This window comes from Eptatretus burgeri, chromosome 11 (genome assembly GCF_056783735.1).
Source record: "Eptatretus burgeri isolate ZD-2024b chromosome 11, Ebu_testis_v1, whole genome shotgun sequence".
In the NCBI taxonomy this organism is placed as follows: domain Eukaryota; kingdom Metazoa; phylum Chordata; class Myxini; order Myxiniformes; family Myxinidae; genus Eptatretus; species Eptatretus burgeri.
In genome coordinates, this window is record NC_140971.1 from 79,878,690 (window position 1) to 79,906,189 (window position 27,500).

The following is a 27,500-nucleotide window of genomic DNA, read 5'->3' on the forward strand; positions in this document are numbered from 1 at the left end:
TAACATCACATTTTCAGCCTGCACGGATAAATGACAATTCAGAGTTGTTGCTCTAATCTCAGGTTGAGCATATGTATGGAATGTCCTTCTAAAGTTGATGTCCATCACCTTGCAATGACAAGATAGACAATAATGCTGTTAACCTAAACTGCAAACACCCCTTTGCCAAAATATTGATCTCTCCATTCGCTCACCATGCTTACAAAGAATTTGAACTCCTGGAATCACATTTGGATCTGGAATAATGATTCTTTTTACCTCTGACCTGGCTGTATATTGAAAACGATGTGGTGCTAAGAGAATACTGATCCCATTGGGTTGCTCACCCGAAAACGCGCATTTCCCCAGTGGAGTACCGTGTCAAAGGCAGCCTGACATATCGGCCTCCGATAACCGACAGCGGAGACAGGACGTGGAAGCTGCTGTTGCTGTTGTTCTTGAGGACGTCTGATGGTGTGGAGAAAGAGGGACATGGCAATATGCTAATTCACAATGTGTTCCTCATTTTTCTCTGGTGTTGAAAACAGATCACATTGAAACCTCAAAAATACAAGTCTAATCATTATTACGTTGATACAATTCAGCACAAATTTTTATGCAAATCAGATTCATTCGATTCATGGGATAACTACCCAGGAATGATGGGCTGCAGTTTCCAGTGATCGTCTTCTTCATCAAAGGCAGCCCGCTGCATCAACTTATTTTTGACTTCCGGGGGGATGAAATTTTCAATGATAAGGTATCTGTCCCAAAAAGAATGAACTTTTAACGATTCAGAAAAATCTACACACATGCAAAAAATAAAAAAACGCCGACGCCATCATGTATATCAGAAACCAGAAGATCTAAATACACATAATCTTTCAGCAATCCATTAAAAATAATTTCATTAATAGTCTGCGAGTAGATAGATAGCTCATTTGGTGTCATTCCGACGACATTGCTTTCTGATCTGAGCTCAATGCCTGGTCTGATCAGATTTGACTAAAAACTAATCGCAATCCAGTTTTTTGCCAGCAGAGGGCACTACATTCTGGAGAGAACTGTTCAGACTGTTAAGTAAAGCCTTGACATATAACATCCCAGAGTGTCTTTAATGAAAAAGGCCATTATGTACAGTACCCTGATGATATTGCTTACTCAGGGGTAGCTGTATTATTTGCACTTGTTGCAGTCCTTTGAAGTGCTGAGATGTGGATATGGCACAGGCATGGTGAGCCAAATGGCCATTTCAGCAAATAACTGTTCTTGTAAATTGGGTGCTAAGTTCAGACATTAAACCATTTGGTGGAAATGTGGTTTGAAGTAGCTTCACGATGATCTCTCTGAAATTCAAAATGAAATTCAGTCAGGTGCTCAAGACGCTAATATACAAGCAGAGGCAGGTAGCATTTCCACCTTTGGAATTTCCATGAGAGCTCAGAAAACCACAGGTTTGGAAGATTTCCAAGACATGGCCATAAATCACAAGCTCAACAAAATATATGTGCAGAACGCTGGTTTTGATGGAATTTATCTGAAGAAAGATACCTCATACATGACATTTACTTATGAATCAGGGCAAAACACAAGTGGTGCACATACTTCCAGAATGCTTTTCCTTTGTCAACGTTTACAAAAGAGTTCTCAGATTATTATGTTGTATGAAGACAATGTATGCTTGCCTTTCAAGGCCCGTGTATAGTATTGTGAGGTCAGGCTGGACAAAGTGAAAAACGTTTGGGTATGCGTTGTTGGTGTAGCAAGTGAACACAATGCCACACGGATCCAACACACTGCTAACTGTATTAATAACACTGCAAATTGAAGTGAAGTCAATGGCATGCCATCGCAAACCCCCACGCTTCCCACCTAAAGCAAAGTTGAAAGATTCCCCCCCCACCCATTTTGACCCCTGTGACCCCAAGTTCCACCCCCTGGGGCATGAACCTGGGGTCAAATCCAAAAGTGTGTGATACATTTCATTCGTCCCCCAATGTTGATTGCATATACAAATATTCATTCAAAAAAAAATGTTTAAAAATGTGTCCGTAATTGCATTTTTTGGTATTTCACCTTTTGACTCCGCCCTGGGGGGGGAGGGGGGCAATAATGATGCTGCCTTTGCACCTTCATTCCATGTGGTGATCATAACTACCAATTTTGGTGAATTTCTGCACAACCGTATAGGAGATGGCTTGATGGACGGACAGACTCAGACAGACAGACGGAGCCGATTACAATATCCACCTTTTTTTTCTTTTCTTTTCTTTTTTTTAATGTGCAGGTAATAAAAGGTCTTCAGCGTTTAAGCAAATTAAATCAGAAAGAGGAGGCAGAGGGGGGAAGTGGCGTAAAATTAATCTTGGAGGAATCTATTTATTATGTGCACATGAATATGAGTCGCTTAATTGAAAAAAAAAGTTTAAGGGTTGATAATAAAAGACAGACAAATAGAGAGGCAAGTGCAATACGATTAAGCAAAGCAGAAAAGAAAAGAGAGTTGTGAAGCAAAGGAAGAAAAGGGAAACTGATATTAATCTGGTGACAGACTACAAAGTGTGCTTTGAGTCCATGGACCCAGGCATATATCGGTACCATCTGAGGAAACCAAACTTTAGGGCTACTAAGTTATTGGTAGGGACTACATGGTTATTTCAATATGTGATAACCGTTCCAGAAGAGCAGCTTAGTGTATGTATTTTGCATTTTTACCATTTTACCATTCTGAGATATTGACGTTTTGGGGGAAAAGAAAAAAAAAAGAAAACCCAAGGACCACTGGGAGGAAGTGGCAGAGCTGAAGTCCACGCAGGAGGAATCAGACACCTGAATGCTTCTGCATGCTCTGCATGCAGCAGAGGCTGGGTACAAGGCTGTGGTGATCACTGCCGAAGATACAGATGTCCTCGTGCTGTGTCTTGCCTTCAATAAGGACATCCCATGCCCCGTGTATCAGAACTGTGGTACGCAAACCCGCACACGGTTCCTAGACATTGACAAGCTTGCTAGATCGATGGGAGACAGTGACTGTGATGCCCTGGTTGGACTGCACGTGTTCTCCGGTTGTGATACAGTCAGTGCCTTTGCAGGCCGGGGAAAGATGGGCGCCTTGAAGCAAATGAAGTCGGATAAGACCTACCAAGAGGCCTTCAGTCAGCTCGGTCATTCATGGGAAGTATCCACCGAGCTCTATAAGAAGCTGCAATAGGTCACCTGCCACATGTACGTGCCGTCTACCAACACCACGAAAGTCAATGAACTCCGACATCAACTCTTCTGTGCCAGACGGGGAGAGATAGAGTCCAGTCAGCTTCCACCATGTGAAGAATGCCTCTTCATGCACGTCCTCCGTGCAAACTACCAGGCTGCTATTTGGAGGCGCTGTCTGCAATGCCAACCCTATGTTCCAAGTCCCAAGGGTTGTGGATGGACCGCTGATGACGGGAAGCTGGCCATCGAGTGGATGCAGGGTTCTCCAGCACCAGATGCAGTGTTGCAAATGCTTTCCTGCAAGTGTGGACGGTCGTGCAAACTCCCAGACTGCACGTGCCTTGCCAATAGCCTGAAGTGCACTGACATGTGCAAGTTGTGAACCTGCAGCAACCAGCCCGCTGATGTCGAGGAAGAGGTTGTAGACCTCGAGGACTCTGATGCTGATAACAGTGATGAATACTGGACTACTGATCCATGGTGTGAATGTTTTGGCACAATCACAAGGACATTCATGGCTACAAATATGCATGAGTAAAACATAGTACATTTTCATGCCACAGTAGCGTGGTGAAATTTGGGTTGTCCGTAAATTTCCCATTTTGGACGCTTGTTGGAACTTGGGTAGGGGAAGGGCAATTCCTTTAACTGTGGGAAAAACTTGTAAAATGTTCATAAATGTTTTCCTCATACAACGTGTGCATGTTGTAGGCTACTGCGGTTCAGTAGCACTACCCAGGGAACTTGTATGACAATATTATAAATTAAAATGTACTGAAAATCACTAATCAGCAACATTTTGATTGGCCCGATTGTTCGCCCCTTTCTGCCATAAAACAAATTCTGCCTTCAGGAATGACAGAAAGGATTATTCGGATGGTATAAATAAAGCATTTCAGACATGTATTTGTGGTTTGCAGTTCATTCTCGCCCCATGTGGAAACAGCAATTGCATCATTAGTGAATGTTTCTGAGTTTGCCTTTTCGCTTTCATGAGGCGGAGGGTGGGTACATTCCAAAGATGATAACTACCAATAAGCTGCCAGTCTGCAATGGTTATCACATCAAAATATGATCTATATAGACACCAATTCAAAAATCATAATTAGGATTGGTTTCCTTAGATGGTACCGACAAGTGGAATTTCTGGCCTGAGCCCATGGACGATTTGGGGTATTAACAATGTTTTGTTGTTGTTTCTATGAGAACTCGCACTACTGGTCATAAATCAGCCGGGTGCCAGGCTGGCACCCTTGGGGAATTTTTTTTTTTATTGGAGAATTCAAAATGGCCACCATCGAAATGCCTTTCTTCCAATAACGGCCTATATTAGACATTGAGACTTGATTTTGATGGCAAAACCCACGTTTCAAAGGTCGAGGAACTCAATGGAATACATCACTTGGGTCTACAATGTCATGGTCAACACTTTTCATACAAAAATTAGAAGGGCACTCGGTAGAGCACACACCTCTGCCACGTAATGCTTGATCCATGAGAACATATCGGGCCCAATACATCCCTGAAATATCATGCTATACAGGACTATATCGTTTTTGGCCCTATCTCTCAATGGTGAAGAATCACTTTGAAAATTAAATAATGCTCGTATCAAGATCCCGAATCTGATCTTCACCAAAATCGAATCAATTAGTCGTGGTCACACACCCGTGTCCACCAAGTGTCGTCCGAATCCATCCACAACTTTTTGAAATATCCTGCACATAAACAAACAAACAGACAGACAGAAAGGGGTGAAAACATAACCTCATTCACCTTCGGTGGAGGAGGTAATGAAAGTGAGAGGGCTGGTTCATTTTCCTCCATCTGCAAACTCTCCACCATCAAAAAACTGAACATATGATTGTTGTTGATGATGCGATTTATTTATGGGATATCACGGGATACAGATGAGGTGAAAACCTCCGAGAGATAAATGCTGAATAATTAGATATCCATTTCATTGTGACATAATCACATAATGCCATGTTGTGGCGAATGTTTTCACATACGGACACAATATGGAAGTAACAATCTCAACACCAGGTATGTCCACCTCCAGCAGCAATCGTTGTAATGACTGACCGTAAAAGCATTCTAATATGACCCTGGTGAATGGCATTCCACACCTAAATCAGCTGCTGTTCCAGCTCAGGTCTGTGGCTATCTTGGAAAAGTTTGAATGAGACGTTCAGTGATGTCCCAGTGATGTGCAATTGGATTTAAATCTGGTGAGATGGCAGGCCAGGGTTTCATGACATTTAGGTTGGCATTGACAAGAAAGTTCCTTCTTCGAATGGTCCTGTGAGCAGGAGTATTATTGTGCATAAAAATGATTCCTGGACCATGTTGTTGAAGTGTAGACAACACATGTTGCTGTAAGATCTCAATGACAATCCACTGTCAAATTCCCATGGATATGGATCAAGTTGGTGCAAAAGGTTTCAGCAATACCACCCAACATCATGACACTTCCACATCCAAAACTTGCAGTTTCCTGGACACAGACTGTGGCATATCGCTCAGTGCATCTTCTGGAGGCACTTGCTTGGCAATCATACCTTTAAAAACCTGGATTAGTCACTGATCATAACACTTGACTATTGCCTCCATATCCATCAGACATGATATGACCACTACTAGCATGCTTACATGTGTTGCTGTGCAAGTCTTGGACGCTGAGCAGGATGACGAACACAGATCCCTACTTCAAGGAGATGTCTAGGGCAAATTTATCCTGTAAGGTCAAGGGAGTGTATTTGCAGTATTGGGCAGTTTAAATTTTATTGCGTAGATGGGTCATGAGAATGTATCAGTCCTGACTGAGAGTCGTTGTCCTGGGATGTCCACTTCTTGGCGTATCTCTTGTCGATCCAGTGGCTTGATAATGTCTTTTGAGGTCATAAACACTTCCTCTCCTCATGTTAAAGAGCATATCTGTTGTCGATCCAGTGGCTTGATAATGTTTTCTGAGGTCATAAACACTTCCTCTCCTCACGTAAAAGAGCCTTGCAACATGGCTAATGGAAGACCCTGCTTGAAGTTGACAAATTATTGTATTCCTCTCATTTTTGACAGATGGTGGCATTGTGATGGATTGGTAAATAATATAATCAGTGTGATTTTTGGATGATCCACACACTGGTGTCTCGGAAGGACTTTCAAATTTGTTCAGAATGCCTCGTGCCACCTCGAAAAACCGAAGAGTGCAGGAGTTGCACGTGCTGAACGATTATTGCATGAGGGAACTCGAACAGCACTTGGTAGAGCACATACTTCTGTCAAGCTGAACAGTTTACGTTTTATAGCCCACTGGGCACTGATAGGCTGGATCTGCATCCAGATCTTAACCAAAATTGAATCGGCTTGTTCTTGTCACCTACTCATCTCATCCACCAATATTCAGCATAATCCGTCCGCAACTTTTTGAGATATCCTGCTCACAGACAGACAGACAGATAGATAGATAGGGGTGACAACCCAACCTCCATCCATCTTCGATAGCAGAGGTAATTATAGATACTTGCAGTCGGGTGTTCTGCACATTCCTCGTGCCAAAAAAGGCACTTGTAATGAATGCCAGAACAATCCTTCAACAATTACATTTTTAATTCTACATGGTTGTGTTTTTTTTAAGGCAGAGAGTTAATAAGGGAAGGCAGACACTTAAGATGAGAAACCCAGAGAAAGCAGTGTGCAAGAAAGCTCTGCAGCGGGTAGAGAGTGAGCACAGTGGACGCGAGTCTCTTCTCCAGTTCCACAGAGATCATTTGAGAGAATGATACCACAAACCTGCACAAGGTCTCGGAGAACAGGGCAAAGCACGTCAGTTTTGGGTTGCCATCTCAAGGCACGATATCCTGGCTCGGTTTTTACCCCATTCGCTTGCTTTCTCAACCCCTCCTAGTATATTTTTATCCATTCTCCTGTGTGATATACATTATTATTTTGCTTCCATCACTCTTTCCCTTTACCTTTGTGTCCCTTCTTTCAAACTCCGGCTTGTGGGCAGAGACAGGTGTCAGGTACCAGTTTCCTCTATGGAGATTTTGGTGTTTTTATCATCTTCACTGGGCTCTGTACAGACGTATGCCATGGGGATAAGGTTGCTATGATTATTTATCGCTGGCTCATCTTTAACAAAGTATTAAATGTTTGTGGAGACATCTTCTTTTTGCCATTGCCAGTAATTTTCGCACAAGCAAAGAGATGCTCACCTTTCCGATGCAGTAACACTGGATAAAAGTGCCAGGTGATGCAGGTGTCAGACTTCGTGTTTGGAGTGGGGCTAAATAATTTTGGCCGAGTGTACTACGTACATAACATATTAAGTGCAATATTAATTGGAACTAGATATCTGTGATCACAAAGTGATCGCCACGGGTAAGCCTCCCCTGGCAATCGCCCACAACTTACACTTGGCCCACGATCCAATGGTGGCATATTTTGTTTGGACCGCCACATGACCTTGACCTTCAACTTTTAAAGATAGAGTGTAGATGAAGAACATGTGTCTCCATCTACAATCTATCTATAAAACTCAACATCATGAAAACCAGAGGAGTAGGAATGAAGTTATGATAAAAACAGGTGGGTTTTTTTTTTTTGTTCAATCCAAAAATGGTCGGTCAAGAACACAAAACAAATACCAGGTGTACAACTTCAATGCAGGTACAATATTATGATGCAAGAACATCTTCGAAGGCCAAGCAGTCTTTGAGATTCCACATTGGAAAATTGAGCGATGACAAAAAAAGTTTTTTTTTTCAGCCCACCATTTAACCTTGACCTTTAACTCGAATGGGTTTGTTGGAAGTTAATCGTAAATATGCCTTGTTCTCGGTTATCAAGAGTTTTGATAACCTGATCGGATCAAGAGTTATCAAGAAAATCTATTTCGTTCTGATCGGCCAAACCTTGGTCGAGTTTTGGTTAAATAAAATGTTAAAACGTCTATAATTTGGTCATGACCTTAATTAGGTCGAGGTCAAATAAAATTATGTCAATGCCACAAACTTTTTATTACCATTGTTAGGGCAATATTTAATTCCAAAAGCCCAAGCCGGCTCCGAGATACACCGGAAATTAGGAATGCAGGAAGAATTAAAAAAAAAAATTCTAAAAGGTGCTTTAGTACTACTCAGGGTCAAAGAAACTCTGATATACAATTAATAATTGCAGAAACAAACCCTACAGCAGCATTAAACCTTCCCCTTATCCTAGAGGGGGAAGCGAATCAATTTATATGGAAAACAAAAGTTGAAGCATTGCAGTCTCTGTTCCAACATGATATGGTGAATCATGCCAAGACCTGTGGCTCCTCGAATGTCATTTTTATTTGACACAATGTTAGGCGAGCCGCTCTACAGAAGCGCAGTCGTCCTAGTATGAACTAATTTAAGGGATACTGACACATCCTGGCCTATTCTTGAAAAGGCATGAGATCATAAATGTCCACAAAAAAGTGCTAGCACGTGAGACAGTTGGCTTAATGTTTCCTCCAACATCTACAGTGCAACACCCTGCCTGTATAGATCTACCATCATTTAAAGTTCATTCTGGTGAAATGAAAATAGCAAGTAACTCCTCATCCAAAAAAATCATTTAATGTCTGGAAAGTAGAGAAGGATGAACCGATAGAGAACGAGAAGAAAAGTTATCCTCGTGGGAAACAAACCTTAGCTTGAGCTCTCTCGTGAGCTCATTCTGCGTCTGCTCAAGTTCCTGCCGAGCCTTTACGTGCTCATCCTGAAGGTCACGCGTCTCAGACCTCACTGCTTGTAGCTTAGCAAAAAGCTGCAAGCGAGAGTTGGAAGGCAAGAGAAAGTCGGATGAGGGTGAAAAGTCAGATGGTGGAAATGGAAGTGAAGACGTACCAGTGGGTGTCATTTCGCAGACAATGGCGGTTTAAAAATCAAGTTGAACACCAGAAAGGTGTCACAAACAGGTACCTTTTTCAACTTCTTAGTCTTTAGTTCCACCTCCTGTTGCAGTGAAGAGAACGTTTCTCGTAGTTCCAGCGTTTCCTCATCTTGCTCTTCCATTTGCTGCTGCATCTCCCGCTCACAGCGTTTCTGTTGGATGTTTGCACCCGATGATTAGCACTTTTGAAATTTGACAACTTGCAGACACAAGGTCCCTCTGGATATATTAAAAAAAAGTGTTCCTGAAACCAACCAAATTCCAAATATTCCTTGATTCTGCCACCTTCCTCATGTTACACCTCATCATCAGAGATATCTCCATATTGCTATCACTTTGTTGCTGCCCCATACACATATGGGAACATCAGGGTAATCCACAACTGGGTCATGAACGTTTCTATAACTGAGCAACTTGATCACAGGGTGCTGAATCAACCAAGAAAGAAATAGGAGCACTTGGCTATCGTCCTGTCACATGATAGTCTATTCTTCTCCAAAAGAAACTTGGGATGTTCAACATCCATGAACAAGTGTTAACAAAATGGACAGCCCATTTAAAGTCTCCATCTAAGAATGGTCTTGCATATATTACATCATACTAAAATACACAATTTGGTGTCTGTCTGTCTGATGGTTTTTTGACCGCGATACATACGGTCGTTACTTATCCAATCTCAACCAAACTTGACAGAAGGACTAAGGGTCACATGATGGAGGCTGTAATGACTTCACCCCCCCTCCCTTCCCAAAGGGGTGTTCCGCTTTCAGTGAAGTCCGTGTTAAGGTGTATATCTGTTTAAAGATAGCTTCCCATGGTGTTTTTCCAAGGCCACTTCTAATAACAAAAGTAATAAAACTAATGATAATAGCATAATATTAATGTTATTACAAAACTATTAATACTGTTATGGTTGTGGGGATAGAGAGAGGAATTTCATAAGAAAGTTAGGATTGAATCGAGTTGTTTGGTCTGTGGACGTGTAGGAGATATATCGATGTAATTAAGTCGGGAAACTGTGAGCTTAAGTGTTACGTGTCACCACATGGGGGGGGGGGGGTGGTGGTGCAGTGTTAATTAAATAGGGATTAAGGATAAGTTCCCCCCAGTATGTGATTGCCCCCTGTGACGTATTCCTATGGTTTTGCATTTACAAGCGAGCCAAGCGTGCTGAGCAGGCAGGGAACCCTGCCTTCCTGGGTTTCGTGTGAGCAAGCCACGCCCCGGAGGTGGAATGGTTGTTTGGTGTGAGATAGAGATATAGGAGCGGTGCGGTGTGAGATAGGAGAGATAGAGAAGCGAGGAGGTTGTTGGCTTTGTTGGTTCAGTCCGGTGTGAAGGACGCACACGATCGAGAGAGAACGTAGTTAGGAGATGGCCTGTAGCAACAGGGCTTTACGGCTGGCTTTCCTTTGACTCATAAAGAAGACTGCACGATTCTCGTATTCGTGCTGAGGCAAATTGGCTCGCGTACTGAACAAGATGCTGACCATTGGCTCTTGGTTGTGTCATGAGAGATGGACCCCGGGGCCTCATGTACAGTATATCACCGAGGGGAATGGCGCCATTCTGAAAAGCAGAGGGTCGGTGAGGACGATCGATGCATGAAGAAGCTGCATAGGGTCTCTGAGCCTTGGTGTTGAATACTGCTGAGAGATTGCCCGACATACGTTTTTCCCGCTGCGAGAGAGCGGCTTGGCGCCATTTTTTTGGGCGCATCTACTCATGCAGGACGAAGTGCCTCAATCCCAAAGTTCCATAAAGACCATCTCTGGACAAGCTAAATACCAGAATGAAGGAAGGATTTTATTTTATTTTGTTTCCCCCTTGTCTGTATTTAAGTCTGTGTGTAGAGGTGCCTCAACTTTAGGCTTAGCTTACCTCATGTATTATTACATTCTGAAATATTGTCCCTTGTAAATATTTATCTATTTTCATTAAATCCCATGTTTATTTCAAGTTGCTGTGTCCATGTGTTTGTCATGGGGTTCGAGTATAAACCCCCCTGTGCATCCATCTGTGCCCCCATCGCTTTGCCATTGCCGCACCCCACCCTCCCATGCGAATTATAATCTCCGAGGATCAACGTGTCCGCCTCCTATGGAAAACCGCTCGGCTATCTGAGCTGGCAGTTTTAACCGCCCATCACCACAAATTAGGTGGGAGGGGGATTAACCTTACCGCCAGACCCATGACAATACTAATAATATCCCCCCTCCCCAAAGGGTTTTTTTTCCTTGAACAAATGTCGTGTTAACGTGTATAAATAACTTATCGTGCCATTTTGTGGGGCTTGAAAACGAGGACGAAGAAGAGGCGTACCAGAAGTAAAAAAAATATTACAAACAAAACAACCACAAACGCATATCATTACCTTTTTAAACAGTCACAACTACTGTTTAACACTGAAATGAAATAAATCTGGATGTCGGAGGAATTCCGACATCCTTGGAGGCATTCTCTGCTTATGTCCACCACAGAAGAATGGACCCGAGACTACATGTACTGTAATCTATATACACCAGAGAGGACGTAACATGACCCTTCCTGTCACTCCCGTCGGGAGGAGGTGTACTCGTATGTAAAATAGCAATTCTTAATACCCTCTTCTCCCTTTTGTCAACACTCACCCTCCCCCCGAACACCTCCCCAAATCACTTTTCTCTCTCTGACCATGACCATGCTGCTCCAACACATCTGGGCAGCAGGGAAAAGTGGGGAAGATTTGGCCCACATCTTGCATTGGGGGGGGGGGGTGAAACCACCACAAAGAGGCATCCCCAATAGTTATCCTATTATGCAGACAGTCATTCGTAATTTTTAACGGCAAGTCATCACGCACACAATACTTTCCTAACAGAATGCCTCAATGCTCAGTCCTCTCCCCCACACTCATTAATCTGTTCATGTACAACATTCCACAACCACTCGAGAACATACAAATAGCCTCATATGCAGACGATATAACCATTACCTCGACTCATAGCAACATCAACACTGCCACAGCACAACTTCAATCCTTCCTCAGCGCCCTACAAACCTGACTCACCATCAACAGATTTAACGTCGCCCCCTCAAAATCAACAGTTACTCTTTTAACAAAACATTACATCAAGGAACACAGCACTGAACAACATCCCTATATCGCACGCACACACACACACACACACACACACACACACACACACACACACACACACACACACACACACACACACACACACACACACACACACACACACACACACACACACACACACACACGGTGTCACCTTTAACACATCTATGTCATTCTCAGATCACATCACAAACATGAAAAAAACATGCACACCTAGGCTGAACACACTTAGGGCACTCACAGGCACTGACTTTGGACACCACTAATATACAAATAGTACATGAGATCAGTCATTAACGACACCATCTCATCTTGGGCCGACAGCCTATAAAACACACAACTGTACACCTTTCAGACCAAACAAAAAAAGCCCTTCATTAAAATTTAAAAAAAAAAAAAGCCCTTCACGTTGCACATTAAAATACAAAAATCAAATACCACTTGGACATGAGAGGTGTAAAGTTCCTTGTAACAGCAAGTGCCAACCATAATCACCCTTGCCACGACATGTACAACCACTCACAGGCCCCAAGGCACATTAAAGCAACACCACAAAGACACTACAGTGGCCTCCTCCAAAACATCCCTGCAATGAACAATGGAAACTACAAAAAACACATCCACACCCACATCACCATAAACACAATCAACAAACTAGATTCAAACAGTATCCTGGGCAGTAAACCCCCACACATCCATGACACAGACCAACTACTCTCCAGGTCTGATCGTGTTCACCTTGCACGCCTCCGCTGTGGGCACCACCCACAGCTCTTAAACTACAAACCCAGAATCTAACGACACCACTGACACCTGCAGCCTTTGCTGGGGCCGCCCCACACACAACAAAACACATGATGGAAGACTGTGGTCCTGGCTCCACTTAGACAAGAGCACAACATCATAGATGTGAGGGATCTCTGGGTCGCTCCTGGGACATCAATTGGCCAATGTTCCACGGGCCTGTTCAAGCAGAACTGACCAGGGCAGCCAAACAACACAAACACCACCAACAACTCTTTTCTATACATGTTTTCTGAATTCTCATTTACAAACACACACACACACACACACACACACACACACACACACACACACACACACACACACAGTAAGTAGCTTGCCTAGCTCTTTCTTCAGGAAGAAAACATCAAGATTGTAAAATACAAACAACTTTGTTACACCAACACAGAAGTCAAATCATAATTATAGTTAGGAATTATTAACTAAACATGGGTGATTCATATTTGGAAAGCAGAGCTCAGAGTTTACTTTTCCTTGTCTTATAAAACTCCCTCTGAAAAAGACACTTGAGACCAAGATGTAAAAGCTTGACAGGCAATCCAGCTTCAGCGTCACCAAATTCAACTACATATCTGTGATCACAAAGTGATCGCCTCCCCCGGCTTACCCGTAGCAATCCCGCGTGACTTAACCTTGGCCCGCAATGCAATGATGGCCACATTTTATTTGGACCACCATATGATCTTGACCTTCAACATTTAGGAATAGATTGAATCAAGAAAATGTGTCCCCATCTACAATACTCAATGTCATGAAAATCGGAGGAAAATTATTCAAGTTATGATCAAAAAGGCATTTTTCGTTCATTAGGTCACAATCTGAAAAAGGTTAAGTCAAGGACACAAATCAAGTATCAGGTGCACAACTTCAATGCAAGTCCATGATTATGATGCAAGAACATATTGGAAGGCCAAGCGGTAAACTGAGGCAAAATTGAGCGATGACCAAACAAAAACTAACAAAAAATAAATAAATAAATAAATCGCATTTCTTATTGCAGACCACCATTTAACCTTGACTTTTAACCTGGAGGGGTATGACGTAAATTATATGTAAATGAGCCTTCCTCTCTGGGATCTCTAAAAGAGGGAAATTTTGTGATGATTACACAAACTTTGGTCGAGTTTTGGTGAAAAATGTTAAAATGCCTGTAACTTAAAAATTAACTCAAGGTTAAAAAAAAAATAGTCAATGCCGCTTACTTTCTATTCACATTGTTGATGCACAATTTCATTCTGAAAGTGCAAGCCAACTTCGAGATACAGCTCGGAAATTGGGAGTGTCAGGAGTCAGGACCATACTTTTCATCCATCAGGACCATACTCTGTGTAGAGCATTGGTGCTGCCTAAGCAGTCTCCTTGGCCATTGGGTACAATACTGGATGGGTCGCCACTCCGACACAGGATACTAGCAAGCTGGCACTCATTTTGCCGACCTTGGAAGGATGACAGGCAGAATCAATCCCACCGAGATTTAATTCAACAGCCAAGGGGGATTTGAACTCAGGATCCTGACATAGTGTTGAGAGTACAGGGAGAATACACACACACACACACACACACACACACACACACACACACACACACACACACACACACACACACACACACACACACACACACACACCTTTAGTACTCCTAGAGATCTAAGAACCTCTGCGGTACCATTAAAAATTGGGGTCACCACTTGTAGAAACAAACCCTACAACAGCAGTTAGCCTCCTCGTATCTTATCGGGGGAAGCATATAATGAGACCAACCTGCTCAGCGATTTCCTGCCTCCTCAACTGCAACATTTTTTGCTGTTCATTTGTGTGGTCCATGATGTTCTTCCCTCCAACTAAGAGCTTGCTTTCCATCATCTACAGAGGGGAAAAAAACCAAGACATCACAGATATGAAACAAAGCACTTCCTTTGCTCACATTTTATTCTTATTCTTCATCTTGATGCATATATTGCGGAGCCTGTACAGCCAGCCACCCTTTTCATGAAATTCCATCATTTCCATTCACCCTTCAGCTATTTGGCTGCTATTTTGAAGTGCTTCGGCTAAAAAGACGATTATAATGTTTGATATGGAATACCATATCATTCAAGACTTTAAATAAAGAAAATATAAATTTTGAAGTGAAAATGCCAAAAAAAAAATTTGGTCTTCGATTTACAACTATGGAACCCAAATGAGACTTCAAAGCCAGTATGAGCTAGAAGCAGATTGTTCTTGCTTGGATTATTATTCTGCCACATTTTTTTGTGACTTTTTCTTTGATACCACAACACGGTTAAACAGCAAATATCACAGGGGTTGTTACAAGTCATCAGATATAATGCACTCCATCCACCAAAAACAACATCTCTCTCCTTCCTTATCAACAGCAGTGTCCCTTAGGGTTCCGTTCTGTCCTCAACACTCTTCCTTCTTTTCATCAATGACCTCCTTTCTTCTACAAATAACCAAATGCACTCTTATGCCGATGACTCAACATTACATTCATCCATGTTTTCAACATCTGCTCCATCTTCCCTTACCCAATCTACATCTCGTTTCAACACAGCCACTTCTTTAAATTCGGATTTGGACAAGATCCGTAATCAGTGCAGCAAATGTAATCAGGTTAAGTTTAATGTATGTGTATATATATATATATATATATATATATATATATATATATATATATATATATATATATTATCGTGTGAAAGCTCCATAATTACATCATGTGATACAATAAACCTACTGGGTATTACCCTCACATCAAATTTATCTTGGAATCCTCACATTACGCAAATAGCTCAGTCTGCCTCGAAGAAATTAGGATTCCTGTTCAGATGTCGAAGATTTTTCTCCTCTGAGCAGTTGCTTCAACTATATAAATGATTGATTTGTCCTTGTATAGAGTACTGCTCTCACATCTGGGGAGGTTCCAACTACACATACTTATTGGACAGAATTAAATCCAAGGTAATCCGACTTATCAACTCTACCAATCTGACCTCAAAACTCAACCCACTCGAATTGCACCGCAAAGTTGGCCCTTTCTCTTTTCTGTTGATGTTACTTCGGTTTCTGCTCCCGAGAACTTGCTGCTTGTGTACCTCCACCATTAGCGAGACAACAAAATACTCGACAAGCAATTACATCACATGATCATGGTGTGTGGCCATTGGCAACTCAAGGGTGGGCAGTTATGATGTTTGGTTTTTTTCTCCCCCCTTCACTGCCAAGCTCTGGAACTCGATACCTTCTCATGTCTTTCCAAACATTTATGATCTTCTCTTTTTTCCAAAAGCATTTTTTTTTACTTCCTCAAAAACTCTTAGACTATTCTCTTTTTCTTCATTTTTCGACCCATGCAGTTCTTTCGTTTAAGGCCTGACCTTTATGAGGACAATGTAGTCCATGACTGGAGCCTTCAACATTTAAAAATAAATTGCTCTGAGTATTTGGTGATCAACTTGGATTTATGATTTTCTTTTTCAAAAGATTTCCAAGTTCTACAGAACCGCTGCACTGATCGGTCCAAAATGTCACAAACTGCATCAGTGGACCAGATTCCTCGAAACTTGTGAAGGAGAAGCATCTCTGCAAAATAAAGTGGTCGGCACAGACGAAACATAATTGAATTCTTTTTTGACCAGTAAATTGATGGATTTACATGGAGAAAACAGATATACAAGTTATAGACGACGCAGATTAAAGTTTAAACAACCGTGACCATATCCAGTGTCACGAAAATATGACTGCCCTTTAATCAATCGATCCACAAAAGCAGGTGAGTCTTCCTTTATTCGGCAAACCAAACGTGGCATGGCGCACACACAGCAACTCGCACCTCTTCCCTTCTCTCCTTCCCATTGTACCACCTAGGGAGAATCTCCACAAATGTTCTTCCTTCTCCAAGAAGCTCGAGTTTTCCAGGCCATTCGAAATCAGTCTGTGAATGGCTTTCCAGGACAGCTTTGCAATACAATCAGTGCAGGATAGGTCAAAGCTGAAGGCGAGGCCCAGAAATGCAAGACACTGAACCTCTCGCAGTGCATGACCCTGCAAATCGATGGATAGGTTTGTTTGACGATCCTTCAAGAATGACAGGGTGAGATTAAGATTTGCCAGGAATGAAGGACACATTTCGCTTATCAGACTAGCATCTAATCAATTACAGATCAGCAGAGAATGATGCAGCTGCTTTCTGCCTCTGGTTGACATGGGGTAGGCCTACTCTATGGCAATGTGGAATCATACGTAAAGAACAGAGTGCTTTCCAGAGCAAGGGAGAGGTCGTTTATGTAGATAAGGCCTCGAGGGTGCACTCTAGCTTCTACTGGGAAAGGAGAGGAAAATATTCTTGTGAAACACACTTGGGCCAAAAAAAGACTACTGTTGGTTGATAGCAATGCAATGACTGTGTGTGAGTGGAGAAAGTAAAAACCAGGTACAAAGGCAACCTTGCATGCCCCAGGCAGTGAGCTTCGTGAGCAGAGAAGGATGCCAGACTGTGTCAAATGTCCAATATATGTCCAGGAAGACAGTCTTGACCCCTTGTTTGTGGTTTAGGGCATCCCACCATTGTTGAAGGTGGAGCAGCAGTATGTCCAAAGTTGAGTGATTGGGATGGAATCAAACTGATGGTTAGAGATCAAGCTGTTTGAAAAAGAGGAAACACAATATCAACAGCAAAGATGCATTCCATGACTTTCATTCTAATTGGAAGTAAGCTTACTAGCTTGGATTTGAGAGGATCTGTTTTTGGAACCCTTCTTGTGAATGGCCAGGATCAATGACGTTTGCTAACTTCCAAGCAGACGAGAGGCAGGCAAAGGAGAAGGACAGATAGAAGAGCACAGACAGAGGAGAAGCAAGGGCAGCAGAGCAGGATTTGATAACATGGACATCAATGCCATCTGGGCTCATCACCGATGCGGGGTTCAGGATGGAAAGATCTTTATCTTCCTTTTGGGTGATAAAGACAAAGTCCCATCGGGACAGTGGATACGAGAAGGAAAGATTGGACAGAATGGGATGGTTTTGGTACAGGAACCTTAAATTGCATCGTTTTATTTAATTCCCTTAGCCCTTTTACTCCATATGCCAGTATTATTGCATTTTATTACCCTTTTACGCAACTTTTGTAACCACGTACTTTTCATAATATCTCCAATCAATATAGTTTGAGTAAATTACATTGATTTTCAAATGATAGCCTGGGTACAAAAAGTTCCATGTTATCTTCTAAATTGAGAAGTTTATTTTGTATTGCTTTTAAAAAGCTCAAACTATTCTCTTGTTTTTCACCTCCGCCACCAAATGTGGACGGAGGTTATGTTTTCACCCCAGTCTCTTTGTTTGTGAGCAGGATATCTCAAATAGTTATGAACGGATTCAGACGGAATTTGGTGGACAGGTTCAGTGTGTGACAAGGACAAATTGAATCGATTTTTATGAAGATCTGTATCCAAATACTAGAATTTTAAAATTCTTCACCATTGAGAGATGGGGCTAAAAACAATATATATATATATATATATATATATATATATATATATATATATATATATATATATATATATATATATATATATATATATATATATATATATATATATATATATATATATATATATATATATATATATACACACATATATTAGTGAAGGTGCCCGTCTTCGACGGGCATCACTGGCAACATATGGTAAAAGACAGATAGCATGAATGTATTTTAAACAATATATTATATCATTTTTATCCATTGATTATCATTCAAGTTTTCCACTTCGATGACATTACCACGTAGTTTAGTGACTACACAACGTGTACCATTCGTGAGTTCCAGAGGATCCATAGAGCGCATTAAAATTACAGGGCACCCTACTTTAAAGTGATCCAAAAGGCCGGATCAGTTTCGTCTACATATTCATATCTTGTAGATTTTAGCTGGTCAGAAAGTCATGGTTTTGTGAAGAAACTACGGCACATGGAAAGTGCAAATTAGTCAGGTATGAACTCAACTGTTCTCTCCCCAAATGGAGCGTGATTCTATGAGCCGAACTCATCTTAGTGGTCCTCTAAAAAATGGGAAACATTTTTATTTCTTTTTTGTGCAATAATTCCTCCCATTTTGCAAATGGAGAACATGAACTGTTTAACTACCATAATTATCAAAACGAATTTTAAGGAGCCTCTTAAGGAAGACAATAATATCATTACTATATATGTCAAAGCTTGTTTCATTTCATGCAGTAACAAAAATCTGATGGTGGAACAAAGCAAGGGGCGTGCCGAAATATTAATATAGATAACTACCAGAATCATGAAAACGAATTTTGAGGGGCCTCTTCAGGAAGACAATAATATCATTACTATATATATATATGTCAAAGCTTGTTTCATTTCATGCAGTAACAAAAATCTGATGGTGGAACAAAGAAAGGGGCGTGCCGAAATATTAATATAGATAACTACCAGAATCATGAAAACGAATTTTAAGGAGCCTCTTCAGGAAGACAATAATATCATTACTATATATGTCAAAGCTTGTTTCATTTCATGCAGTAACAAAAATCTGATGGTGGAACAAAGAAAGGGGCGTGCCGAAATATTAATATAGATATACAAGTCTGAAGACGACGATGGTTCACGAGCGGTATTTGACGATGTAGATTGTTTCAGAAGTCAAGGATGAGACAATGTGATAATGTTTGACCAAGTTATAAAAATGATCTTCATGATGTGGTACAAGTGACAGGTTATTAGCTGCAAAATGTCGAAAACCCGGTTTCGTTCAACAACTAAAAAAAAAATTTGACCTTTGCATAACCTTTAAAGGTCACAAAACAATGTTGTGGACATTAAAATAAGGAAACAGGATACGTGCTATAGCTTATTGGAGTTAGTTCGTCGAAGAAGGTCGAAAACCCGGTTCGATTCCCACAACTTTGAAAATTTGACCTTTGTGCCCTTTAAAGGTCAAAGGTCAAGGCTTATGACCTTTGGTGCAAAACTTCCTCTGGAACATTCCAGGAACAATATAACGTCATATAGGCTATATGGCATTTCGCACTCCACGGATTATCCATACTTTGATGAAATCAGTGTAAAAACAAACTTGAAGGGGGCGCCACGGGCAAGGTGTTTGAGATAGAGCAAGATGGTTTCAAGACTTTAGGTGGGGAATGACCTCAAGATTATGCATAAAAAATATTGTCATCCTCGCTCTCAAAGTTTGGGCGGTCGTATGATTTTTATGTCAAAATTCGAAATTTTCTAAGTTCGTGACCTTGTGACCTTGACACGAAAATGAAAAATCGAGCTCGGTGGGGCTATGCAGGTGCCATTGGGCTAACCAAATACCAAAACCACTGCTAGATTCGACAAACTCCTCGGAGAAGATGGATTTATATGTCAAAATCGCAATTTTCTAAGTTCGTGACCTTGGGATGAAAATGAAAAAAAATCGAGCTCTGTGGGGCTATGCAGGTGCCATTGGGCTAACCAAATACCGAAACCCCTGTCAGATTCGACAAACCCCTCGGAGAAGATGGATTTTTACGTCAAAATTCGCAATTTTCTAAGTTCGTGACCTTGTGATGAAAATGAAAAATCGAGCTCCGTGGGGCTTTGCAGGTGCCATTGGGCTAACCAAATACCGAAACCCCTGCTAGATTTGACAAACCCCTCGGAGAAGAAATTTTTTTATGTCAAAATTCGCAATTTTCTAAGTTCGTGACCTTGGGATGAAAATGAAAAAAAATCGAGCTCTGTGGGGCTATGCAGGTGCCATTGGGCTAACCAAATACCGAAACCCCTGTCAGATTCGACAAACCCCTCGGAGAAGATGGATTTTTACGTCAAAATTCGCAATTTTCTAAGTTCGTGACCTTGTGATGAAAATGAAAAATCGAGCTCCGTGGGGCTTTGCAGGTGCCATTGGGCTAACCAAATACCGAAACCCCTGCTAGATTTGACAAACCCCTCGGAGAAGAAATTTTTTTATGTCAAAATTCGCAATTTTCTAAGTTCGTGACCTTGTGGCCTTGACCTTGGGACGAAAATGAAAAATCGAGCTCTGTGGGACTATGCAGGTGCCATTGGGCTAACCAAATACCGAAACCCCTGCCAGATTCGACAAACCCCTCGGAGAAGAAATTTTTTATGTCAAAATTCGCAATCTTCTAAGTTCGTGACCTTGTGACATTGACCTTGGGACGAAAATGAAGAAAAAATAAAAAATAAAAAAAATAAAAAAAAACGAGCTCCGTGGGGCTATGCAGGTGCTATTGGGCTAACCAAATACCGAAACCCATCAGATTCGACATCCCCCGAGGAGGAGATGCAAATTGAAATCGGCTACCCCATAATAACACGTTTTTTGGGCGCGGTTCCGCCCATAATGGGCGCACCACGCCCATTTTCAGGAAAACACAACAAGATCATGATATAAACCTCCCACCAAAATTTTGTCAGGATCGGGTCAAAACCCACGGAGCTATGCTCGGGACAGACAGACATACAGACACACAACAATAACGAATATAGTAGTCACATATTTTCTTCGTGAAAATATTTTTTCGTGAACCTATATATATATATATACACACACATGAAGATATTTTTTTAAAGTTGTGGACAGATTATGACAAAACTAGGTAGATGAGTTGGTTAGGTGACAAGAACAAACCAATTAGATTTTGGTTCAGGTCTGGATGCAGATCTGGCTTATCAGTGGTATACAAAACATAAACTGAGGTATGCGCTCCACTGAGTGCCGTTCCATTTCACAAATGCTTCTGCCACAAAATATCACGACATTTTGCCTTCTGCAAAACTATTTCGCAAGCTGACTTTGTGGTGAAAGTCAAAGTGTTACATGCACTTATTTTGATGCTAACACGTCTGTTCCCCTTTTCTCCCATTTGTGGAACTGCCTCCTGGAAATAGTTCAATCGTGCTCTACCTTCCAGGGATTGATATTCTCCACCCCCATAAACCTGACTGAACGTAACCTTCTCACTCGCAGATTATATCTCTATCTCTGTCTGTCTGTCTGTCTGTCTGTCTGTCTGTCTCTTGTTGTGTCCAACTGTGACCCCCCCCCCCCCAGTGGCCCATTGTTAGTACGTTACCTTTTTAACCTTCTTTCATGAATCTATATTTTCATACAAAAGTTTGTGCAAGTATCAATTTATTTTGTGCTGTTCACTCATTTCTTAAAGTTTCTCATTCATGAAAAAACAAGGGTTATCATTAAAAGAGTATCAACGTAAATATGGACGATCGTTCTGTTGCAGTTGTTGTAAAATTATGAAGAAAAAAATAGTTTCAGCAATGTCTAACATTGACCGTTTAAGCCTTAACAGATCACTACTGATGGAGCTGACATGGTACAAAGGAGTTCAGGAACTGCGACATCACATGTTCTGATGGTTTTCCCAGTGCAACAGCAGGTGATGATGTCATACATGCTTAACGAGACAAACCATGCAATGAGATTTATGGATAGTGATACATCAGCCAATTGGAGTAGCTTCCTGGCAGTGTTCGCTGGCATCATCAAAAATCTCGAGAAGCCATAGAACAGTTTGTAAAATCCATAATCACCAAAAATAAGACAACCAGAGTGGATATTACAAAAACACAAATGAGGTTTGTTTGTTTGTTTTGGGGGGGGGGGTGCATTGGGAAGTGGGAGGTGGAGGGAGCAAAGGTTCCTCCCATGAGGGGTAAAAGCCAAGCTAGCTTCAAAGAAAGACTTTATGAGTCTTTCCCCCTATTTTTTGATAAAAACCCTCAAGCAGCATTACATGGTGTTTTCTGATCAGCAGTTGTTGCCAATCTGGTGATTATTGTCCACAAGTATTCAAAATTAAAAATTCTTAAAACGTACCTGCCATTTTGACCTTACAGACCATGCTAATTGACACCTCCCACAGCCCAATCCTTTGGTTTTATATTCACCTGAATTACAAAGGCATTAGGAGACAATGGACAAGTCATCACAATACAAGAGATTGGTACCTGGGATCAACCATGATCAACACATAATCATGATCTACAGGCTGAGATGACAATGTGAATAGGCCAACCTGAATAACCGAGCTACGTGGACACCTAACGTCATGCCCTTGGTGTTGTACACTGCTAAAATCATGGCCAAGGGGGGAATTTAACACCGCAAAGATCAGAGGAAGCAATGAGCAGGAAATGAGTCTCCCTTAGATTAATTCATGGATAGCAGGGTAACGTTAAACAACCGCTACTCGATTCACCATCTCCACAAGAACATCATCAGATATGAACAGCTAAGGTTAGATAACCGCTTCTGTACAACACACGACGCCTTCACCTTTTTACACTTATATCAACAAACGTCACCCATTTTGCCATATATCTGATGGTGACAATGTTTACCCAACGATTTAAGAGCATTGGTTTCTCTGAAAATTGATTTCATTTTACAATCAGACTTTATGTTGTTTTGGGACTTTCACTGATAGTTCCTATTTTCTCGCTTTATAGTCACTAAATGCTTTGTTGGACAGAATAGCAAAATTCCTCCTTCCCAATCAGTATGTTACTTTGTTATTTGCGAAGTCGAAGATTCACAAGTATATTGGTTGGTCTGGTCTGTTATTCTGTCTGTCTGTATAGTTTGTCTGCATGCCAATCGCCTATAGGTCACAACTTTACTGCGATCTTCACGAAATTTAACCACCTGGTAGAACTATATTGTGTCTTATGCCTGACCACTTTTAAAAAGGCCCTTTATGAGGATTATCCACACACGATTAATCAGCATTAACGAGGCGATGTAGGTTATTGGTTTATTCTATACATACACATATGTTACTTGCCTTGTTTCCATTTAACACAACAAAAATCACATCAAAGTGTGCTTGGCTCTTTCCTTTATTTTGTATGCAAAGTCGAGGCTTGTGGAAGACCCAGAGCACAGAACAGAACGGAACTGAAATAACACGGTGGAAAGAGGAGAAACACACCAACAGCAGGATAGAGGGACACAACAGTGATATTTGCAGGAAAAACGAGATCAAATGGAGGGAGTGGGGGAAGACACAGGGGAGGCTCTTCCCTGGATTGTTATTTTGTCATTGTGTTACATAACGTGTTGTATATTTACCTCCAACACCGAAGGTGAAGGAGGTTATGTTTTCACCCCTTTCTGTCTGTCTGTCGTTTGTTTGTTTGTGTGCAGGATACCTCAAAAAGTTGTAGACAGATCTGGATAAAATTTTGTGGATAGTTTGGGAGTGTGACAAGGACGAACTGATTAGATTTCGGTGATAAAATTTTGTGGACTGGTTGGGAGTGTGACATGGACGAACTGATTAGATTTCGGTGAAGGTCCGGATCCAGATCTGACTATTGGAATTTTAAAAGTGATTCTTCACCATTGAGAGATGGGGCTAAACCGATATGTAGCACAATATCTCAAAAAGTTGTGTACGGATTTGGACGAAACTTGGTGGACAGGTTGGGTGTGGGGCAAGAAAGAATTGATTCAATTTTGGTGAATATCCGGATACGGATCTGATAATTTTTTAAGTGATTCTTCACAACTGAGAGATAGAGCCAAAAACGATATAGTACTTGGAGTGTTGGACCTTTTTTGGGCAGGAATTTGTCATTTGTTCAGAGTGCCGGTGATAACGAGCACTCTGTGAAAGACACCGTCGGATCTTTAACATCCATGACAAACTAATGCTAGCAACTAACACCCAGCTTAATTCCCATCCGGGACAGCATGCTTTGTGATGCAATGCCCTGCATGTGACGCACCAATCCACAGTTTAGACTCGTGTTGGGAATCAAACCCAGTTTAATCTCCTCAAAGGTAAGTGAAATCGATACCTCTTCACCATCCCATTAGAATTTTGTTTCATTCTAGTGATGGGGTAGAAATAAAACACATGTTGTCATGTTTGTAATGGACACGTGGTGCAGGTTAGGTGGGCAGAATCACCCTTTCCGAAGTCGGTATTTTATCTTGTACTCTACAATTTTTAAAGGTATAAATCATGAACATCTCAGTGGTTTCCATTGGCAAGGAAACTTGTTGCTTGCTTTGATTTAGATCTCATAAATAGGGGAAAAATATGTGAGCACCACCATCCCACCCCACCCCTCCCTCACATCCTCACTCCCAGGATCACTCCCATTGAATAAACTCACGTTAATAATATATCCCATTTTATGTTGGAAAACGAGATTCCATAATCAGTTGGGAGGAAGGAAATATAAATATTGGGAGGGGCGGGGGGAGCGGGTGACTGGGAGACTGGGTTTTGTGTGTGTATGTATACATGCATTTGATATATATATATATATATATATATATATATATATATATATATATATATATATATATATTTGCGAATTCGCGGCCGCCGGCGTGCGGACGGCCACGTCACTCGAATCGCGACCGCGTCGCCCACCGGACGGACAATTCAGTCGTGACCCTCCGGGAACTATCATCCGGAGCCAGTCACGGGTAGGCCTTTCGACCTCACCACAATCGTGCCAATCGGCCACCCGCGTAGGATAGGGTTGTTCGCCAAACTCGACCTACCTAAGTACCCACGCGGATGGTAAACCGGGCGATCGTACCTCACCGCAGGTCGACTCGGACACGAGCCGCTTGGGCGGCCCGTTCCGTACTATCGGGATAACAGAGCGGTGTTATCGTCAACCTCGACGGTTCAGATTATTTACCGGGCATTTTGCACCCACTACGAACCCTTTACGTGAAGCAGGATGGAGGGTCAATAAAGAAAAGACGAAGCGAAACGGGAAAACAGTTCACACAATGCACATTTATTTCCCGGCACACGGAAAGCACATACATGCAGCCATAAAGTCAAAATGCACATATAGCAACCAAAACAAAAGCAACAATGACGCAGAGTTACTACCGACTACGCGCACACATGGCAACACTTATACAGTTCTACTTTACAGACGGCGCCAACACACATTTACTCAAAAGCAAAGGAAAGAAGCCACCCTCATAGACAAGGGGGCAGACAGGCCTGTAGGCCAATTGTGCGCGTGACCTGGAGGAGCGGTCAGGTCCGCGAGACCGGGGGGGGGTCCTACCCGCGTCCTCGTGACGCGTTGGCGGATGAGCCGCAAATGTGGCCGCGCGGCTGTGCCCCTGCTCCGTGCTCCTTGGCGGGTTTCGTTGGCACGACGTTTGGAGTGGGGTGGGAACGGGACCCCTTTTTGCACTATCTCAGCGTGGGGGAAAGGGGGAATTGTTGATGCCCTGGGGGAGGAGAATGGCTGGCTGGCTTGGGTCCCGCGACAAGCGATCCCACACCGCGACCTCGTCGCCGACCGCCATCCTTCTCGCCTCGGACCCGAGCTCATTTGCCTCTTCCCGCAACTCTTCTCAGCCGACTCCAGAACCCAACTCTTTGCCACACCGATGACTTCGCCACCCGACTCCACTCAACTCTGCCACGATTCGCCTTGCGCTCGCCGTTTTATAGGCTGGCAGGAGCCGCTAATATGCAATTATCCAGATCAGGATGACCTCAGGGGCGCAGCCACGCTCGCCCATTGGTCGAAGGAAACGGGGGCGTGAACCTCCCCTGATCCTAGAATTTGCATATATCGATTTCACACAGACGCGCCTGGAGGCGGGGCCAAGCTGCCCCGTGCTTGCTAATTGGACGGAGGGGAAGTGGGCGTGTAGCGTTCTTGATCCGCATTCTCCCTCGGAAAGGCCGCTACTTGCGCTGGCGGCTCGGTGCGTTTGGCACCAATCGCTGAACGGGCCCGAGACAGCCTGACGCTCAGTGTTCACAGGTGGTGCAGGAATGGCCGTAGAAGGAGAGAGGCGAAGGTGGTGGAGGGTTTTCGGTGGTGGTTGATGGTTATGGTGCCGTTGGGAATGGCGGTGATGCGATGTTTGTGGGATTGAGTTGTAAAGGTTGTGGCTGTTGGCGTTATTGTTGTTGTCTGAGGGTTGGAGCGTGGTTGTAGTTGGTGACGATGGCTGGCGTGGTGGTTAAGGTGGTTGTTGTGTGATGGCGGTTGAGACGTGGTTGGTTCAAAATCAACATAGAACAGAAAAAATGGCTATCTCAAAGCGTCGCAGCCCAGATGAATCGCATAAATTCCCTCTATACAACGGGTTTAGGGCTAACTACACATGTACTTACGGGCCCTGAATGGTGGTTTGCGAATTTCCACAGCCGTAACAAAATATATATATATATATATATATATATTGATCCCTCCCACACTCCACAAACCAAAGAATCTGCATAAAACAACGCAAGAAGACCTACACAAGGTAAGTGCTATGCTGTTTCGAACCCTTCCCAGAGTTCCTCAACAACTATAAAGATGTTCACACGTACAGTAGTACACACATGAGAATCCCAATGCTACACACCCCTTCAGCTACCGGATCAGTTTCATGACTTGTTGGCGAATCATCA

The 27,500-nt window shown here is 42.4% G+C and overlaps 1 protein-coding gene across 2 annotated transcripts in view; it reads right to left on the minus strand.

The window, feature by feature from the left end:
• LOC147017464 (kinesin-like protein KIF3B) overlaps nt 1-27,500 on the minus strand; it is a 65,143-nt gene that overhangs the window by 11,457 nt on the left and 26,186 nt on the right. For both annotated transcript variants that reach the window (XM_085847140.1, XM_085847139.1), the window contains exons 3-8: nt 14,797-14,898; nt 9,144-9,266; nt 8,870-8,988; nt 633-743; nt 327-447; nt 1-18 (exon numbers count right to left, since the gene is read on the minus strand). The exon at nt 1-18 is cut by the window's left edge and continues 161 nt beyond it. In XM_085847140.1, the coding sequence (XP_085703266.1) occupies nt 1-18; nt 327-447; nt 633-743; nt 8,870-8,988; nt 9,144-9,266; nt 14,797-14,898 (594 nt within the window). The remainder of the gene's footprint in view (nt 19-326; nt 448-632; nt 744-8,869; nt 8,989-9,143; nt 9,267-14,796; nt 14,899-27,500) is intronic.